General features: G+C 39.4%; 1 protein-coding gene across 3 annotated transcripts in view; it reads left to right on the top strand.

Annotated features, from left to right (window-relative positions):
• Positions 1 to 16209, top strand: part of kiaa0586 (KIAA0586 ortholog) — a 97422-nt gene extending 81213 nt beyond the window's left edge. For all 3 annotated transcript variants that reach the window (XM_053632141.1, XM_053632142.1, XM_053632143.1), the window contains one exon: positions 14227 to 16209. In XM_053632141.1, the coding sequence (XP_053488116.1) occupies positions 14227 to 14363 (137 nt within the window). In that variant the 3' untranslated portion in view covers positions 14364 to 16209. The remainder of the gene's footprint in view (positions 1 to 14226) is intronic.
• Positions 16210 to 22120: the final 5911 nt, after the last annotated feature.

Here is a 22120-nt window from a genome sequence, read left to right as displayed (position 1 = left end):
CAGTTCTCCAAGGCAAGGTAAGGCAAGGAACCAGCTGAAATCCATAAGTAGTTAGGAAGTAATTATACCTCCTATGTGTGCAAATTAATATCAGCTGGTTTAGTAAATTGATGGTCTATAAAAAGGCTTTTCATTACCAAGGTGTCACACAGGAAACATCTCATGATGGGTAAAAGCAAAGAGCTCTCCCAAGACCTTCGGAAACTTATTGTTGTGCAACATATTGATGGAATCGGATACAGACGTATTTCAAAACTTCTGAATCTCCAGTAAGCACCATTGGGCTCCTCGCAAGATGACCAGGGAGTCAGAAGAATAGTCAGAAGAGTAGCCCAAGAGCCAAGGACCACTTGCAAAGTACTCCAGAAACACTTGGAGGCAGCAGGTGCCATCGTCACAGAGAAAACAATAGGCAATGCACTCCACTGCCATGGCCTGTATGCACGCTCATGCTGCAAGACTCCATTAATAAAGAAAAGGTATGTTGAAGCTCGTTAAAGTTTGCTACAACTCATTTGGACAAGCCTATGAAATACGGGGAGAGTAGTCTGGTCAGACGAGAGCAAAATTGAACTTTTTGGCTGTCATACCATGTTTGGAGAAGAAATGGCACTGCACATCACCCTAAAAACACTATACTAACAGTGAAGTTTGGAGGTGGAAGCATCATGGTGTGGGGCTGTTTTTCATCACATGGTACTGGCAGACTTTATATAATTGAAGGAATGATGAATGGAGCCCTTTACCGGGAGATTCTTGAGAAGAATCTGCTGCCATCCACCAGGATGATGAAGTGGAGACGTGTGTGGACCTTCCAGCAGGACAACGATCCAAAACATACAGCAAAGGAAACTCTCGTTTGTTTTCAGAGAGAAAAAAATCAAGGTGTTGGAATGGCCCAGTCAATCACCTGACTTGAATCCAATTGAACAAGATTTAAAGACAATATATTTAGAAGAATGGGCAAAATCACACGTGAATACTGCGGCCAATTCATTTCTTCATACAGGAAGCATCTTGAAGCTGTCATTACAAACAAATGTTCACTAAATATTAAATAAATTTCAGTTAGCGTGTTCAATACTTTTTTCCTTTGTCATTCCACTTTATTACACATAACTTAATTTATGGACTTTCTTTATATTTGCAGATTTCTCGAGTTAATACCAATGTCTGGTGCAAATTTCATGTGAATAGCATCATTGGAATTATATTTACTGAAAAAAATGTTGACTCGTTCATTACTTATTTCCCCCACTGTACATAGTAGAGTTAACATACATTGTAGGGTTTTGTTGGCTATGGGAATATTAGATCATGTTCAGTGAGAAAAGTTTTAAAGCAGTAACACCAGATCCAAATGTATCTAGGTCATGATTTTAACAAGCATCTCATGGAAGGAGGTGCTGTCTCTGTCCTCTGCTAATGTCTGCGTATTATATGTTAATCTTCGTATTTAACAGCTAGTTAACTACAAGTGCTGTTTTCAGTTGTGTTGATTTTAACAAGCCCGGCACAGTCATTTGTTGTAAGATGAAGATCCGTGAGAAGCTGATGTCAGCCTACCCAGCTGTAGTGCCCCGTCTGATTCTGAACAGCTGCAGAGGGCTAAGAGCATGAAGACTCAAGCATCAGGCATTCAACATTACTCTTCCAGACCACATATATTTTGTTGTGTCTGTTAGGAATTCTGCACATTTGATGTTTATAAGCACGGTCCTCAGAGAATTTAAGGCAGATAGCAGCAACACTTACTTTCTGACCATACATTTTAATGGCTTAAGCAGAACCACAAAAAACGTGAGAATTACATTCCATCAAATGAAAAGCATGTAATATTAATTGCTGAATCATGCCTTTATTTAATAAAAATGTATATTATTTTTTACAATTTCATAACTAGCTTCCATTTTATGTCCACATTTATATTTATGAGTTTGTGCAGGATGACGTGTACAGTTTGTCTTCAGTGTAACGCAAAGTAATACTTACTTATGGATACATGTATTTGAAAGGATGGATGTTCAGACCACTGGGATGTATTATATTCGTCATTCCTTAACTTTTTATGCATCCCGTTTAAAGAGATGTCTCGGTTTCATTAGATGTAGAGATAAGCCCCCCTGCACTGAATTACATATGGAAAGGAGGAAGGAGTGAAGGATATCCTCTGAAACTAATATTGTATTTGGAGTGTGGATGAGAGTTTGGATAGCCTTCACCCCATCACCCTGAGTCCTCTTCACCCAGAGAGAGGCACAGACTTATCCATCGAGCAGGAGGCTTTGATGTGGAGAGCCAGGCTGTCGTACTAAGCCACACGCCAGAAGGTCCTGGCTCTGCTGTCCCAGGTGGAGAAGTGCAGCTTTAATGGAAGATCTCCTGTTACAGTCAGCCCACGGTTGGAGAGGTTGTGCCCTGAGATGTGTTTGAAGTTGAGCTGTGCTGAGACTAGAGACCTTCTGCCTACATATGTTGACAGATGTGCATCATGCTTCCTGGAAGCGCTGTGCGGGCTCTCTTAAGTTTTGGCTTTCGTTTTTTAAAAGGGAAAGTCACTGAATATATGAATTCATTATTTCTAAATACAGCTGCAAAATAATGTAAATGATGATCAGAATTTCTTTGCTCAACATTGAAATATCTATCATTTATTGCAATTATTCAGACAATATAGGAACAATGTATGAAAACAAGGTTTCTTTCAAGCATTTCTCTTCTTTAGGCACAATAATTCAACATCATCAACAACATCATTAGGATCTAAACATAAATTAATAAATATACCACCACAGTATGCAACCAGACAGTCAAATAACTGTATGAATAGGAAGCCGGTCATTTAATGCTCCAGGATCAATAAACATTGATATGTCATGAAAGCCAACTCTAATCAATTATGGAATGAATAAATAATGGTGGAGCATGCTGTTACAGGAAAAGGCATAGAGCTTTTACCACCCTGTGGTTGATGATTTTTCACATAATATCACGTTCCTAAGTGTTTTATTCCTTTTATGCCACCTGTTACAAGTTTTAATAATGAATAATACGTCATATTTTGTAACCATTTATAGTTACATTTAATGCTGTGGAATGTCCATGACAAGTTAATTGAGATTATCACTTACATTATAGTGGATATAAACAATTGTTGTCTTACCTGCCTTTCTTTTTTCCCCCCTCTTTCTTAAAATTAATAAGACAAAAAAAAAACAACAACACAGCTTGACATTACAGAGAAATTTGAAAGCAAGTCCTCGGTCTTGAGGATTGTCCCGTGGCAGAAAGCTTTCTGAACATTATAAAGCACTGAAACTTGCAACTACTTCCCTAAACCTTACAGAAGGCTTCATCATATCAATGGTTATAAGGTGTCTTTTTTAGTTAAATAACACATTTTTAATCAGTTTATTATAAGTCTTCGATTATGTAGAGTGTCCACCCTACAAGTTTGTCCGAATGAGCTGTTACTACAAAAAAAAATAAAAAATCATTTGGATTATAGCCTGCACTACTGTCAGAAAAAAATTCATCACCTTCGGACCAGTCAGATTCAAGGATTCTGTTGTACAAGTCCAATATCATGATAATGTGATTGTGCAGACCTAATTGTCCCCTTTCTTTCTGATTCTGTTATGCCTCATCCATCTCAAGACTGGCAGAATTCTGTGTACTCTCATGCAGTCTGAAATGCTATACTGTCTGCATACTATTGTATATGTACTATACATGCTGTAAACATGACAGAGCATTACTTACTGAGCCAGAAGCCTGTATTTAAAATCATATCAAATACTACGTATATCAAATAAGGCAAGCTGTTCTCTAGTGGTAGCTAGTGGTATTCCAACAGGCTGCCAACTATTCCTCTATACTCAAGATATAAAATTTATGAGGTAAATGTGTAAATAGAAACTAAAGCATTATTGGATGAGCCATTGAGTAGATTATTGCCCTCATCCTACACGCCCAAGATTGTGTCTGATAAACCTGTGGGTCTGCCATATGTTAGTCTAATAGGTTTATTCTCCATTCTGCCACAGTGCTGAAATGTGTTAAGCATTCAAGGTTAGTGTATATGAGAGAGGTGTGTTTGTGGATAAAGGGAGTGGGGCCTCCTTACAGTTAAACCAGTGCTGTTTTTCTTTTGTCCCAAACAGCCCTGTTTCTCTCATTTCTCTCCCTCCTCATCTGGTTTCTATCAGTCCTCTCACTGCCAGCCAACCTTCTCCATCACTCTTTTCTCTCTCTCTCTCTCTCTCTCTCTCTCTCTCTCTCTAGCATATGCGCACACACATTTTTGTTCTCTTATACACACAAGCACTCACACTCTTCCTCATAGACTAAGAGATAGAATAATAATAATAATGTCTATCACACACACACACACTCTATCTCTCTCTTTCTCCCTCTCTCTCTCCCTCAAACACAGGATTTAATATCCTCTCTCTTTCTGTCACACACACACACACACACACACACACACACAATTATTGTCTCACTCTCTCACCTCTATCGTCTCACCAGCATCTTGAATCCATCAGTGTTGTCACATATGCCCAGCTCTTCAGCAAGGTGCAGCCCCCTAATGGGAGCTACTGCTGTAACTGTCCCTTCTCACATCACTCTTTGGACTTGTCTCTATTTTTCTGGATTTGGCATTACCTCTAGTAGGTTTTTCATTAAACTTTTTTGAGAACTCAGAAAGCCTGAAAGGTATTTACAGATACTTGAAATCTATCACAGAAATGGTGCTTAGCTGAAGTGAACAAAGGCTTTGGCTGCACCTATGATCACATCAGCTTGTTGCTTGCTCTACAGAAAATATCCCATATAATTCATTCTTTATCCAGGAATTTGATTCACACTTGGAAGCCTCCTTTTTTTCCTGCTCCCTTTATTTGTATATCTATCACACACCTTTCTATTAGTGTTACTAATTGTCTGTATTCTTTCCTTTTTACAAATGTTTGTCTTCTTCCCTTGAATATTAACAATGATCAAGTGCTTTTTAATTAATTTCATGCACCCCCCCCCCCTTTTTTTTGTTTTAATACTCACCCTCTGTGACCATCTGAAGATATTAGATCATTGCAACTGTTTTCACGGACTTCAGTGAGATTTGATCATAGGTAATTAAATAGCTTTGCGCATTGAGGCTATAATGTGTGTTCTTGCCCTGAGTTCATACAGTGCAGCATCTGGCTCATAATTAAATTTAGTTCCTTACAAGGGATGAAATTAAATCACTGTTGAATCGGCCATTGGTTGATTGGGTAATTTTAATGCATCTGCTGCAGCACTCAGCCTCAGCATTTCACTTTTAGCATGCTTGTATAATATATTTTAGCACTGTGAATATTGCTTCTTGTGTTAAAAAGTTCACTGTCGATGATGGAGAATGTTTCCCCATACTGTTTTTATATTTAAGGCTACATACTTATTCTTCTGGACTGCATTTAGGGACTACTGACTTTCTGGCTGACCCATGTGTATTTCTGTTCTAAGGGTTATGCTTGCACCTGTTAACTCACACCTTCTTTTTTTAACATTATTAAACAACAACCTGATCCTATACTATTTCACACTGAATGCACAGCACTATTTTTACATTAATAATTGCACGAAAATTGTCAGAAGCAAAAAAAAGTCAGAAGCAAATACCTGGCATATTGCGCCACGCTAAATATTTCTCTCCCTCCCACTCCTCCCCATTGCTAATAATTAGAGCACCACAGACAGATGCACCCCTGTTCACAGATGGTTGAGATGCTGGGCAGGTTGCCCATGGGTCCTCTCTTCTCTCTTCTCTCTCTCCTGATTATAGCTCATACACATTCCCAGTCATGCCTGAGCTACACTCTTTACAAGGCAAAGCCACTGAATGATACAGATAGAATCAGGAGAAATAGCTAAAAAAAAAAAAAAAAAAAAAGCTACTTATTGCAGCAGTATGCATATTATTCTATGTATATGATACTGATTTATTATTTTGGCCATTGTGTGTAACTCATTTTGTTGCATGTACCACTGTTAAGAACTAGTTGATGGCGCAACCCTCAGAAAAGTGCCACACAATATAATTATTGAAGCTCATTTTTGGCACCATTTAGAATTCCTTAGCATATTAGTGTTTTTCTGTCCAATACTGTCCATTTGAAGAATTTCTCATTATGTATTATAAATAAACAGGTTTTGTCTAATGAAGACTATAAAAGTGAAATGAAATTTGTGGTGTTTAAATAGAAGTAGGCAAAAGAGATGATTATAACCCCAAACAACTCCAAACCCCAAACAACTCCAAACATGCAGTCTTTCACAGTGCACAAGAAGCACACAGCTGAATTTTTCCTGCAGTCGTGGTGTTTTAGAGTGTGATTCATTTGTGAAGCCTATTGGGTTTAGCATTGTTCCTTTAAAGTTTTGGTGGTGTTATTCAAAACAGAGTACGATCTCCCGCTAAGGGGCTTATTAATATGAAAAGTATTGCTTTAAAGGATATTTCTTTAAAGTTGCTTTGTGCTTCATTTCAGAGTCTTTTCACCTCTGGATTTGACCTTATTGAAACTGGTCCATGTGAAGTCTTTTTTTTTCCCCCTACATCCTTTTCTGAAGCCTGGTCTCTGAAGGTCCCTCAGGTCCTCTTGGGACACATAACCCACTTCTCTAAAAATAACCATTAGTACAAAGCGGTGGGTTACAGCAGTGCACGGTGAGTGGCCCCATTTTGGCATGTTACTCTATAAGCACTGATCGATTTCACTTCTGCTAAATGCATCGGACTGCCTATTAAAAAGAATGCTGAGCATTAAGAGTGGAAGGTTTTATATTTGAATATCCTGTTACGCTGTGTTGCCAAAACTATAGCTCACAAACCTTTAACAGTAGAGTTTGCTTCTCTCTCCATAGACCAGGTAGGTGTATGAGAGTTATAACAGATACATGTTCCCATTATGCAAGCCCGCTGCTTAGACTAGGCTTATTTTTTTCTGGTCCAGCATTATCTTTCCAAATATCAGTCAAGAAACCCATGCATGGGGAATTTCAATGTCTTTTCCGGTCTCTAGCTTGTGAGATGTATTGAGACATAGCTTGTGCGCTCCAGAAATTGCATGACTGACATTACAAGAGACACTGACACTAACTGTCTTATAGAGGGCCCTTTTGAAACACGACCACCTCTCCCGCATGATGAAGATGAATAAGATGTCTCCCTTCACTGTCTCTGACCCTGAGCAATGGCCTGGCTGACCCTCTCCCCTCTCCACTCCTTGACCTCGTTTTACGAGGGCATGGCCTCGGCCACCGAGCCCTCCTTCATGCACGGCTTGCACTCTCTCTGAAGCCAACACTACATACATCCTCCTTAACCATCTCCAGATAAAGGGAGCATTGAGGGACACTCTCCCATCCTCTCCACCCCACCCCTCCATGGCCCTCCCTGTATGGACGTGAGCTAGGGTAAAGAGAGATGAAGGGGTGGATGAAAGCTCTCTTTGGCTAAATGCAAATTGCCTTTACTCCTGATGCTGGAGTTTTCCACTCGCACAGCTGCCTTTCCCACAGTCCCTCTATCAGTGGGAGTTCTGCAGGACAGAAGGGACTTTCCACGAGATTCTGGCTCTGAACTGAACCCAAGCCCCTCTCCCGCTAGCCCGGTGCAGCCTCTCTCCTCTCCGGGGAGCTGGGTGGGGTCATGTGGCCCTATATCCAAAGGTCACAACCCCTGACTTTCAATTAGCACTCTTGGTATTGTGTCCCATCTAGTTTCAGAGGTAGGACCTGGTTAAAAAGAAGAGGGGGAGGTTACTTTGCAACACAATGCCTCAATAAGCAGTCCATACAGTTTTGCCCATCAGTGGTGTAAACAAGCAAGGAGAAAAGGATTAGTTAAGAGACCCATTGAGGTCTTTGATTGACTTAATCTGTCTTTAGGGGATAGGAAGTGTGATGGGTTCCCAGTACACTAGGGATGACCTCTTCCTGCTCTCCCTGCTCCACCACATAGCTCCCTCCCTCAGAGCTGCTCCTGGTTATAGACTACTAAGTAGATGCAGTAAATTTGCTTTTACCATTTCTTGGCTAGAGGCCTTCAGGGGAAAAAAACGTATTATTTTCCCAATGGTTTCACTCTAAAATTCAATTCCTAATTAGGTGTTCAACATGCGTTTTGACAGTGGATTGTTGCAAGCCACCTCACATGGTCACTTACAGTTTAAACTGTGATACATTCTGCATGTTTTCGCACTGCATTCTTTCCATGTTGTACTCCCTGGGTAAATACACTCATCCAAAGAGCTGTTAAATGCATTTGAACCAGCTCAAATTCATTCAGACAGCTACAGCAGTGGTCACTTCCTGTCGAGTACCCAAATCCATTTGTATTGCTGCCGGTCAGGCCAAGCAGCAGCTCCTCTGTTGGTTTATGCTTAGTCCCTGTGGTCTGCACTACCTCTTTCACTGCCCACAATCTGCTTTCCTTCAATAAACAGCATTTACTCTACATACTCCGCATCAGAACAGACCTTATTAGAGCTTTTTATTCATCTGGATGGTGCTCCAGCAGGGATCTGCTCAGGCGAATGCCTCCAATATAAGTAGGCTATCTCTTCTCTGGCCACTGTTTTACAGTTAAATAAAACATGGCCTTTGTCCACTGAATTCACTGTGTTCCATGATTGTAGGATGTTAAATTGCCACAAGAACAAGTTGTTGTATACTCTAGTCTCCTGAGTTGAGTTTACATGTATGTTTTGGTATTGGCTTGCAGTAGGAAGAGTGTAAATGTGGGCATGTTTCTTTATTGCATACCTAGTTATGCCTTTAGGGAAGGTGAAAGGTGTGTGTGTGTGTGTGTGTGTGTATGTGTGTATTTTGTGACTGTTCTATGCCAAGTTGTGGCGTGTATTTTTTGCCTCTGGAACAGGAAATAAAGATTCCTCCTGAGATACCTTTTTTGGACAAACATCAGACCTGACATTTTATGCAGAGACTTTGTGTCGGGTGCCAATTTTAAGCCACGTTGTGCTCTGCTTAATCTTTTAACTCTGCAGGTTAGCATGTTTATCCCATGCCTGTTTATCTTTTTCTCAGAATTGCTCCACTAAAGAAGGAGCTCGAATGACACAGCTGTCTGCTTTGAGGACATGGATAAAGGTATTCTGTAAATAGTTTGGTATGTCCTGATTGTTTTCACATGTTTTTCCAGCAGAAGTAATTCTGGCAGTGACTTCATTCTCATTTTATTGTTTCAGCGTAGCACAGTGTCTGTCGTCATTTAATTGTTCTCTCAGCTCTGACCTCTGGTAAAAAAAAAATAAAAAATTGTTTTCAAAAAAAGGTCCATCAAACACTACCTAAAGAGGAATGTTCCAGAGGCTTTAACTCAAAACTAAACAGTCTCATGCCACAATCCCACACACACTCCTGCTCCCACCCTAGAAGCTGTAGAAGAGAGGAGGAGAGAAAGAAGAGCAGAGAGCGAGAGAGCAAATGGGGGGAGAGTGAGAGTGAGAGTGGGGGTAGACTCATCTGTCAGCGCTGAAAGCTTGGAACAGGGTGGAGAACATGCTTAAGTGTTTGCAGGTGTCTTTGGAGAGAAGACTATAGCAAGCGTCAGAGTGTCTTATCAGATATTAAACACAGTTGCAGACTAGAATCAGACCTTTCTCATACTCTACCATATTGGAACATGTCCAGCTGTTGATGTCTTTTATTCTTTGTCTTGCTTTTTTTTTTGTTGCACCTGGCCTCTCTCACCTCAAGGTCATCCAGTAGTTGGATGCTTTGACCTGTGTTATCTTTTCTTTTTATCCAAAGCGTGACATTTAAAAGTTCTGCTGAAAGATGAGAAATGCTCACACCACCTGGCCTTCTGTGTGAAATCTCAGTACCATCTCTTCTGTCCATTTTGGCATATATCATTCTTTTTGGAGTCAAAGGTGTGGAGAAAAGAAGAGGTGTGTAAATTGCTCATGAATAGCTTTGAGACATGAGTAAAAACATGAGTAAAAATAGTGAGCTGCCTTTCATGTCAACAGGCATGTGATCAGGAAAAGGATAGAATGACCTGACCTGAAATAAATATACCCACACAGACATGCTCTGGGTGATTCTAATTCAAGTTGTACCTTGTCATGCCTTGCAAAAACATATAACCTTTTATTGAAAGTTGATCTTTTGAGATCTGATAAAGTCTGCTTCACATCTCTTTCTATATTCATTATTGTCCGGCTGTGCTGTTTCATGCAAAGAGGGTGCACCACAGATCTTTTTTTTTTTATTTGAAGGTATGGTATGTCATATCTTCGATCTCACTCTTACCAAATTACAAATAGAGTGCTGGCGTACATTAGACTAGATTTGTGCAGCCACTTCAAAGGCGTCCTTGAGTTTCCTAATAGCTATAAGGGCATGGGAACCAATTTAACATTGCACTTACAATGTATTTCCTGGGGAGAAGCATTTTCATATCTCTAGACAGAAGCAGGTAGACAGGAAACCCGTGTCCCAGCTATATCACATCTTACGATGTAAGACATCTAGAAAAGATGCTGCTTTCAGTGTGTATTGCTTCTGGAAAGTAATTTCACAGGACATTTGAAGGATTCATTTGTCTGGTTCATAAAATGGCATTCCTTTGTGTGAACTGAGAAGACACTTGGAGCTCCAGTGTGGATGAAACAAACACTTTTTAAGAAAGTTGCAAGAAAAAGGGAACAGTTTGGAATTACTCGGATGAATTACTCATAAAATGTAGCCTGATCTTTATTTATTTTCATAGTCGTTGGGATGAGACGATGTTGGTAATGGAAGGACACTAAAAAGGAAGTCACTGCTTTAAACAAAACAAAAACAAAACACTCAGGTTTGCAAAAGATCACCTGGATATTCAACACTACTTTTTGTTCTGTAGACAGTTTCTGGCAGAAATCTACCTTTTTTGAGGGGGGGGGGGGGGGGTTAAAGACTCTATACACCAACACAAAAGTCCCATCCAACTGTGAAGCATGCTACAGGGAGCATCACGGTTTGAGGCTTGTTTGCAGCCTCAGGGCCTGGACAGCTTGCAGTTTTGAGAAAGCATAGAATTGAAAATTTTATCAAGAATTTTTACAGGAGAGACTCAGGGTAGCATCTTGTTGCCTGAGGCTAATAGAAGTTGGAGGACACAAAAAGGCAGTGAATAAAAAACTCAAGTAAATTAACAGAGAAAAAAGAAAAAAAAAAGTTTTGGAATGTCGTGACCTGAAGAGGGCTGTTTACAGAAGAAATCTTAATGATTTGGGTTTGCATACTTTTTTCTAGCCTGGACTGTGATGATTAATTAATGTGTTCAGTAAAAAGACATAGTCCCCTCCGAAAGTACTGGAACATCAAAGTCAATTCTGTTATTTTTGCTATACATTGAAGACATTTGGGTTTGAGATCAAAAGATGAATGAGACGATAGATTCGAATTCCAGCTTTCATTTCCTCATATTGACATCTAGATGTGTTAAACAACTTCAAACACGACACCTATTGTTTGAACCCACTCATTTCCTCAAGTGATCAAAAAAAATTGGAACATGTGACTAATAGGTGTAATTAATATACATATCCAGGTAACTCCTGGTTCCACAAAGGCTTCACAATCCTTTTCTTGCAACTGTACAAGAATCAAACATATGGCCCATTGTTCCAAATGGAAGTTTTCAGAATAGCTGCTCCTGTAGTCAACTCAAGGAGAAGTTTAAACTATTTTTTCTCGGTTTCAGCATGACTTCAAAACACACTCATAAGCACATTCCTAATTAGAAAAGCAGAGAGCCCATATTAGAAGTATTAAAGTGTCTGCCCTCCTCTCAGCAGTGTCTGTCTGCTTGCTTTATTCTGGATGTCTTTGCTGTGCTGTTTGGATCCTTCCGCACAGCTGTGAATATTTGCTAAGGCCCACATAGAAAGTGAAATCATTGCCTTTGCACTCAGACTTCAAACACTTGGCAGGCCACTGGGCGTCATGACGGTCTCGAGAGGAGCAGCTAAAAGGCCAGAGCTAGCTGAAGAGGTGAGCAGCTGTCTGGGAAGTGACTCCTCTTTGAAGCAGTGATACTGGGAAATCTTTTCAAACAATCAGCTCCGTCTCCCTCGTTCATTCCCTTATATGATAGTCTCTAATGGAGCCTCTATAAAAGTATCTTTAGAAACATATTTATGGCAGTTTTACTGAATGCTGTTTAGTGCTCCTTGTCACCATTACCAAGCCTATTTGAATAGCTGAAGGCTGTTTACATGTATTTCAAGCTTCAAAGAAGTTCTCCCACTCACTCCATCCTCTGCATTTCTCACTTTCGCCTCCACCCTGAGGTGCTGTAGTCATACTAGATTGTTTGTAGCCCCAAGATTCTCATACGGGAAACAGGCCTGAACTTTGCCCATCTGCTCCTCACAAACAGGCCTCACTGTGTGCAGCTTATGGATGTTGTGCAGTGGTTCCCGGAGGCCCTGCTCTCCTCTAAACGCCCTGCCAGTACCATTTCACTTACTCCATCCTTGTTTATCTTCACTGAGTACTATTGAAGACATGGATCTGGAATTACGTTGGTTTCAGCATTTAAACATTGCCATGTTATCTGGATATAGGTATAGTGTTTGCCATTACAATGTTTTTATAATTGTTTGAAATTTATTTTCATATTAATTCCTCTAGAGCTCTTTTATGTATGCAGTGTTTAATATCCATCGGTGGTCTCTGTCCCATTTTAAAACTGACCCTGATTTGACCCAATTTCAGAGCGCAAACCGAATGTTAGTGGAATGCTTATGGTTTGTTGCCAGCATTATTTTTTACATGTAAGCAAAATAAGTTACAGCAAGCACCTGCTATGCAGATGTATAATGTATTCTGGATATCAGAGCTGAGGAACACAAAAAAGGTCATGCTGAATACAGTTCAGACAAATGTTGATGTTTGTTAGCTTTTAGTTCGGTGTCTCCTGTACTCTGTTATGATTATTATGTGTATGCATGCTTGCAAAAGTTTCTTTACATTTAAATGTTTGCTCATTTCTTTCCTAATCTTCCAATAAATTAAAGATTTCTGCAAGTATTTTTCTGACCCCACTTCTCTATTGCCCCTTTCCACTTGCTTCTCTGCCAGTCTTTTCTGGTTTGCTAAATCTGTGCAGTCTGAAACCGAATCTGATTAAGTTCACTGATATGGACTGTGCAAAAGTACTAATAAATGAACTAAGTTTTAACTTTTAGGGACAAAATACCTTTCAGTAGGTCATCTCAATGTTGTTGTTGTTTTTTTTTTTGCAGCTTTTGTGGATTGCATTGTACCTTCAACACAGTTTTCTTTAAAAGCACATTGATACATTAAAGGGGATGTTTATGGCCTGTGAAACACTCATCAGCTATCACCATGTAAAAGCCTCTACCACAGCCTGGGCTATCAGAGCTGATTGAAGACACTGAATGCTCTCTGCAGTCAGGCAGTCTTCTTACTGGACTCACTCTGTGCCATTCGTGTACGCTTCAATGATCAGGCTAAGTGTCTGCGTGGCCTCCAGGTCCTGCCTTGTCCCCACAAATGTCTGTTTGTTTAGCCTCTTGAAAGAGTTGTTTACAGCTTGTATAGCAGTGGTGGGAAGATGAACAGGTGCAATAAAAAGCCATAAATGCTTGTTTGTATAGTAAAACAAACATTATCAAATATGGGCAAATACAACATTGTGATTATACCTGATGAACTGCACAAACATAATATGAATAATTCTGATAAACAGTTTCATACTGTTTATACTGAGAGTTTGTTGGTTAGGGTCATGGTTGATCTGGAACCTATCTCAGGAACACTAGATGTGAGGCAGGACTAAACCCTTAATGCAATGACACTCCTTCACTGGTTGACATACACACACATTCATTCACACCTAAGGCAATTCAGGGAACCAGTCCTCCTACTGGCATGTTTTTGGGAGATGGGAGGAAACACACATGGACATGGGGAGAACATATGAAATTCCATACACAGTAAATTGAGCTCAGGACTGACCCAGCGACCATGGAGCTGTGAGACTGCAATGTTATCTGCTGTACCACGGTGTCACTGCTTTCGCATTATAATGCAGATATTTCAAATAATGCCATCACATCTTTAAACCTGGCAACAAATTGCTCTGACATTGTACACACCTTGAGATACATTATGAATGAACTTTTCCATTTTATCTCACAGGAGCTGAAAATGCTCAACGAGCAGGAGGAGGCCTGGAGCTAATGTCAGCTCAGCTGCTGTCTGACCAATGGGACAGTCAGTCTCCCACTATCAGCACTGTAGAAGGCGATTCAGACTCATTCAGCGAAGTGTTCTAGCACCTGTGGATCTTTCCCTATGTCTCATCTCCGGTTGGTCTCCGTGTGCAGGAGCTGGGGAAATCTCTATCAGACTGAATGGCGCTGTGTGACCACTGTGAAGTATTTATCACTGTGCCTTGTGAAAGGATAAAATTATATTTCTTGTGTTAGTGTGAGAGTGTTTTGCTTAATGTTTTTGGCACCACATTTTCCATAACAAGATCTGCCTGGACATATGATCCTGTGCCATTCAGGTGGTTTTAATTGTGTGAAAAGGAAATGTGTGTATTGTTAGTCAAACATGATTTTGCACTTTCAAACCAATAAATATTTTATCACTAAACATCACTGTTTTTTTTTTTTTTTTTTTGTTCTTTTTTTAAATATCTGTTTCATTGACATTTTGATTTTTTTTTTCCATCCACATTGACCCTTAATTTAATGTCATTGCGATTTCCAGAAATGGTTATATCAGGTCAAGAGTTTGTGTTGGCTCTCAAACACATGGCTACGTGGCATGTACCCTGCTGTGGTAATGGCCGTGCAGAACATTAAATTACATGACTGGGTTTCACCTCATTACTGCCAGGCTATTATTCCTCTAGAGAATGCAGTACAGTTTATCAGATGTTGCTTTGCAGCCTACTGCAGTGATGATGCCAGTCTAATGAGCATCCTGTTTATTTTCCAGCAGTTCAGCCAAGATAAAGAAGGCCTCAAGTCTTCACCAGCAAATTGAATAACAATGTTGGCAGTTAAGGCAATAATGAGTGGAGTTTCTCACTTAAGGTGTGAACATTTACATATAGAAACATAAGCAGCCAGTGTGAGAAAAGCTTTGTATCTGACCATAATGTAAATTTTTATATATAATTTCAAGACATTCTACAACCTATAAAGCATATTTCTCATACTGAAGATAGCTTTAAGTACATTATGAATGCGCTTTTTCCTGCTTATTCCAGATTTTATCAAGAAAACTGGTGATATGGGTTATGGCGATAAACTTCTGTGGTCTATACTAACCCTGCAGGAATGAAGTTTTTTGTTTGTTTGTTTGTTTGTTTTACAGTTCTCCAGCCTCTTGTCTGATAAAAGGAGAGGATCTAGTGAGAGAGGAAGTGACAGGTTTGGATGTGATACATGTGGTAAAGTGAGACTGACCAGCACTCCACATACCACAACAAAATTGCTTAGTGTCAGCATGCTTTATTTTAAATAAATCTATTGTATAAAATGTGGTTGTGGTGCTGATGTCTTTCTCATTTTTAACATACATAGACAGATATTCTCTATGATGCTAAGCAGCTGTTGCTCTGATATAACTTCTATGTATAAAATCTATCTAATTGGTATTTTCTGTGTCTCTTATTCTGCTCATACACTGTTTAATTTAAAGTATTATTAATAGTTTTTTCAAAGAGCTGGCTATGTGTTGAGCACTGCATTAAAGCCAAAATATTGACGGATCAGCCCGCTATTGAAAACCCAGCCTTGATCTGTTTGATTTGATTATAATGAGCAAGCGGTGATTGAGAGGGCCGGATCAAGTTGGTCTACAGAAGAGAAGGGAGCCACTTTTAAAAACCCCAGTGCTGGCCTGATATCACACACACGCTCTTAAATGTTTTCTAAAGACTAGGTTATGAGCCAAGAGTGCAGTCAGTTCATATCCTCCCCTCCTCCTATAGCTTTCTTAAAAAAAAAAAAAAAAAAAAACCCTTTCAGTTCCAGTTAGCCAGCTGTTTATCAAAGCCAGATGTGTCAGGCAGGAAGCTGGCGGAAATCGAGCGTGACATTGACCACTCTTCTCTTGCACGATGGAACACTGGGAAGACACCAAAAAAAAAAGACTTCACCTCTCTGTTGCTCTCCGAAAGCTTGGCCTTTCAAACTCAGGGGAGTTGGCCATAGACATCTAGATCTGTAAAGTCTACAGTCAGTGTAGAAACCTAGGTTGAGCTGCAACAGATATGGGGATGTCCAAGGAAGGATGTCTTTCAACTAAACCTTTTTTTATTCACCTCAGAGAAGAAATGGAACAATTTGTAATTAATCAAAGGGAGGGCAAATGAATCATGGTTATAGGGAAGCTGTGCAAATCTTTGCATTTTTATATTATTTCATCAACGCTGATGATTGATGAAAATGATTGCCCTACGAGAGTGCAAAATTAATGAGTAGATAGCCATCTACTGAATATATCAAGGTTTCTGATTTGCAGAATGGGGCTACATGGAGAGCTGACTGAAGTGTTTTGGCAGTATGCTAATGGCGCAGAATAAATATTGGAAAATAAATTAAGGCTACCCTTCGTTAGAAACTGCCGGTGTGTGTGCGTGTGTGTGTGTGTGTGTGTGTGTGTGTGTTTCCTGTCTGTCTGAGGACTGAATGCTTAATTGATGCTGAAGCACCTGTTAGTCATTCATATGTATGACAACAGCACCATGGTTTCATGAATAAATTATTCATATCCACAGATGCTTTAAAACTGTGTGGTTAAAAAAAAAATTGAAAAAAATAGTGTTGGACCACACTAACAGGTCTAAAATTGACCGAAAAAATTCCTTACAGAAAATCTTGTTTTCCCCTTAAGACAGTTAACCTTAAACCATATAGCAGGATATGATGAAGCAAGATTCAGTAGAGAAATGATGCATTTAATGTAGATAAAAAGGAATATGTCTGTCACATCAGTGTGGGAGTGGCAAAAGACAGATGGCTTTTTTTAAAGGATTTTGGGGCAGTTGTGCATGCCTTTGAATCAGTACCAGCTACTGGACACAAAAGCTCTGATAAATGAGTGCCGTTATAAAGTGATAAATAAGAGCAGTTACTCTTTAGCAGGATGCGAGTACTCAGACGCTCAGCCCATGACATAGGAAGCGTCTGGTATCTTTTGTACACTTTAATAGCTGCAAACTTAAGAAAACTGAAGAATTCAGTGTGATGGGAACTTCACACTTTTCATGAAAACTTTTGAACACCATGACAAAATTAGCATTTCTGGGTAATATAGTCAATGGTTTTCACAAGAAATCACAGTAGAATCCTCTCCTTAAAAGGTATTAAAGAGTTTTGAGTGAAGCATTTGGTTGTACAGGAAACACTCAATGGTTGGTTATCTGTCATGTCAGTCGAATGGCTTCTTTTTGTGATCTTTTTTTTTTTGTTTATTGATGAAACCTACCAGATCTTTCTACCTTACAAGAAATTTCCTTTCATTAAGCTTGAAATATTTACCTGCTCAGAGACTCTTTCATTATTATTACACCCCAACATGCTAGGCTTATCTCCAAATCCTTCATTCCCTAAGACCAGGGGGGGGGGCATCAGTAATGAATTCTCAATGCCAATTAGAGATTTATACAAAATGCCATCTTTTAATTAATCATCTAGAAATAGTTGTGCACCACTTTTGAGGAGTCTCAGCACCATAGGGGAATATGAACACATCTTTAATGAGACTATTAAAGTTTCAGAGTCGGATGTGAGAGTTTGTTGGGATGCACACACCAGATTTGATCGCCATGCTTGGATGGTGTGGTTTTGAGCTTGTTAATTGATGCTTGGGAGACATCTGATTATCTGCCCCAGTGTTTTAAGGGAGGCTCGTGGGGGAGGAAATAAACTGGCCAGGAGCCAGTCAATTTTAAGTGCTGCGTTCTGACTCCAGAATGTCGAGAACTTTGATGAGTTCTGTTTTTCTAACAAGATATGCATCATTCTTTGTGTAATGCTGCACTCAAATATTTATCTTTCTGCATTTGTACGTTTTCCCTTGTTTGGTGTGACATTAATTAAGGTTTAGAGGTCAGATTTTGGGTTTCCTCTTGCTTCTCCTCTGATGGACAGATACTGATGGAGAATATCATGGCTCCACAACTGCTTCATGCAACATGTGAGAGCAGAATGGAATTGAGTGAGTTTATACAGTAGACATTCATTTTATTGTCATAACCTTAGATAGGACAGGGTGTAAGATAAGGCCAGGGAGTGAAGTGAAGAAAAAAGACAGAACAAGAGAGACTGCAGTAATGTGTGTTCTTTTAATGTAGTTGACCTTGCTATAATAGTATGCATCCAGTCTGTCTTATCTATTATCTAGTCACCAGTGATTTGCAAAGATTAACATCCAAATGTATTCCAACTGGTGTTGCAAACCTTTGGAGAGTTGGAGGTCAGCTGATACGTAAACAATTTTGACTAGAACTGGATGATTGCATTATGAAAAACTGGCTTTTTTTCTGAGTCACCTCACTGGCTTGAAAATACAGACATTTCCAGTAAAATGACCTTGAAATGTTTCTGGAAATGCAACCATTGCTCTTGTAAGACACATTCAGCAATCAACTTTTAATGCATTCCCTCAACTGTAACAACAGCACTTCAGGATTTTCAGTGTCTTGCTTTCTTGGCATAGGTCGACAAAAGCAGTCGTCTCAAGATGTCTATTTTGAGTGGATTCAGCGACCCTCAGCGAGCTCCTCAGTCAAAAGGCTGGCATGCTGAGAGGAGAGGAAGTAAGGCCATTTTTATTCTCCACCCCATGCACACACCAACACAGACACACAGCTGTTTCAGCAGCTGGACACAAAGAGAGAGAGAGAGCATGCTGGATGTGGCCTCCACTCACACAATGACCCTTTATATGATCTGAGTTGGACTTTTACTACAACCTCAAGCCTGGTGATGATGGAGGGGCTTAAACAGGAAAGAAAAGGTGTAACACACACCATACACTTCACACTGAAGCAATTTTGGTCTCTATATAATGACCTAAATATTGATGTGCTGCATGAAATATAATCATGAAAATAAGAGATTAAAAACAAACACATAAAAATCCATTCAGGCGAATAAAACTGTTATATACAGTATATTTTGTGTACATCACTGACAGTTTGCCTGTAGGGTGATAGTAGTGGAGATGTGTATGGAGGATTTATTACTCATTCAGACGAGTCAATATGTGCAGGTGAGGCAAGTTTATAGGGCAGAACAAAGTCATGAATAATGGGAGTGAATACCCACCCATACAAAGAATGGAGAAATCTGTTAAAGTAATCCTTAAACACAAGGGAACAGAAAAGAGGAGTCAAATGAATGTTTTCCTTCCAGTGACCCGAATCAGACAATGTCGTTAAGCTTTGCTGCAGGCTCTATACCTCGTCTGGATGGATCAACAAAAGCTTTAATCACCACAGAGCTCAGACTGTGAATGCTTGGTGTTAATTATCTTACATTGTTTTCTGTGCTTACAGTTTACTAAAGCAAATTTGGTTACAATTAAGGCAAGGACAAACCATCCGCAAAAAAATTCTCTCTTGTGGTCTGTTGTTGATGCAATAAGAAATGCTGTTTTGAAATGAAAATAGTATTGTTGTCATCAAACAGAACTTGTATAATCCAAGGGAATTTCTCTGCGTCTGACAGCCCTTGGGACTCTGCATGCAAATGTTTGTTCCCAAGTCTTAGTTAATGAAATATATTGTGAAATGTATGGTGAGATTTTGCACAAAATATTCTGCAGGCAGACATTGATTGCATCGGATACATAAATGAGCAGTAATGTATAGTGCAGAGTGGGTCCTGGACAGAAAGTCTTTTCATGCAGGTTAAGTGCTCTCTAGGGAGTCAATACTCCCCTCTCTCTTCTGCTTAACCTTTGGTGATTGTCCAAAGTAGAATAAAAGACTACTATTCTATAATCTCGAGGTAGACTTGAAATGTTTTTTCTCTCTCTCTTCCTTCTTTCCCTGCCTCTTCTTCAGAACAATACTTGTGCTATTTTGGGTTATTTGATTAATGGTTGGAAAACCATTACTGAGAGCAGAGTCTTAAAACTTTCATGGAATATATAACAGCTGTCATGCTCTCTAAACAATGGCAGTGTAAAACTTACAGATTTGCAGACTAAAGCTTGGACTGCTGTTACTAAATAGCATGGTTTCAATCCCAATCTCTGTGAAATATCCATAGAGTATTGTGGTAAGCCTACTCTAAGTCTCATTCAACTTTAAATGTGTATTAACTGCTTTATGTCCAACAGGGTTATTTGTGGTGATGTTATAAGACCCGGAGTAAGTTTTAACATTGTTCTGCTCATGCTTCTCATGCATGATTGATGATATAAAAGCCAGGGGAGAGGGAATTGTTGTTTTATGTGTAACATGGAACCCAAAATAATCTTTGAGGAAATAAACAATAAACTGAAAAGTTGATTGTAAAAAAAATCACCTTCAAAATTCACCTTCTACTGTTGAGTAACGTTTCTGGGGGGAAATGACGTGGTTTACTCCCAAAAAAATATGCCAGTAGGCTAATCTAAACTGAGTGTGTGTGCATGGTGCCCTGTGATGGAAAGTTGTCCTATCCAGGGTGTATTCCCACCTCTCACTTGGAATAAACTATGAATTTCCTACAATAAAGTTGCTGAAGATGAATAAATGGTCCACATTTAAGTTGGAATACTAATGAAAAGAGTAGACTTTTGTAACACAGTCATACTATCATCCAACACTGATTACTCCCACATTACCAATTCCATTACCAAGCCCATCTCTGGGTTTATATTATTTAAATAATGTAATCTGGAAGCAACAGTCAAAAGAGGCTCCACAACTTTACCAAAGCCTTGTGGTACTATTAGATTGGGCAAGGAGAGAAAGGCACGAAAACCGCACAGTTTTTCTAACTTAAATCAAATCTTTAAACAGTTAAACCCTAATGGAGCCCATCTTTTACTCTTGGTTGCTTTTAGAGCCTGACTTTGAGCTGACGCTGGTGCCCACCCATCATCACACACACTCTCGCTGTGCAGATGTTTGTTTGATCTGGCCCAGAGATTGGTGGAACGTTGGAATTATCTTTGGAACTGCATTGCCATTTAATTAAAGCGATTAAGGGAAACTGGAAAAGCGAGGGAAAGTGGTCACTGGAATGATTTACGGTTTTGAGAGGGTGAGTGATGAAATGGTGAGAGAGGAACATTACGCAGAATAAACCTAGCTAAGCATTACTGAGAGAGTGCTGAAAGTGCAGAGCAGCCTCGGCTTATAAGGGGGAAAATTGTCTGCCTGTGCAAAGTAACTCAGTCAAGATAAACAGAAAAGGATAGAAATTTATGTGACAGTAACACAGGCTCTCTGAAGTTTATATTTCACTGTATGAATATCATTTATTTATGTATTTGATATAGTAAGTGTTACTAAGATCTAATACTTGAGGTTTAATATTTTATACAAACTGTCATGATAATGTAATTGAGTAGGACTGTATGTGTTTTGCTTCTTGCGTACAGTTCTGCTTTGACAGACAACTCACAGACCTGTAAATCATAAGCAAATGCCTTTCTCTAGTTAGCTGATGCAATGTACTGTATACACTGTTATATAATTGGATTTTAATGTACCATGTCAAATTACTGTTTACAAATGCTGTAGCCTGTGCAAATAGGCGTAAGAATCAAATGACTATAAGTTATTTAATGATAAATGTGTTATACCATAACTTGTTTGGCTTAATGTTACTGAACCTTTTCATATTAAGCACAAACCCATTTGTTCCTCTTTAACCATTCTCTTGTGACCTGAACTATATAGCAAAATCCTCATTCTTCAGTTGGACACAGCTGAGCCACAATACAATCCAACAATTCACACTTCATTATAAAGCCCCAGAGGCTTCATGGAAAGGCTGTATTTTAATTACAAACCAATTACTGTGCTGAATAATTCAGACACTGCGAGCTAAATTTACCGACAATTAAAATG

The sequence above is a fragment of the Ictalurus furcatus genome, chromosome 9 (assembly GCF_023375685.1).
Source record: "Ictalurus furcatus strain D&B chromosome 9, Billie_1.0, whole genome shotgun sequence".
NCBI classification, from domain to species: Eukaryota; Metazoa; Chordata; class Actinopteri; order Siluriformes; family Ictaluridae; genus Ictalurus; species Ictalurus furcatus.
The sequence above is the reverse complement of the archived record's forward strand: the minus strand, read 5'-3'. Positions and strand labels throughout refer to the sequence as shown.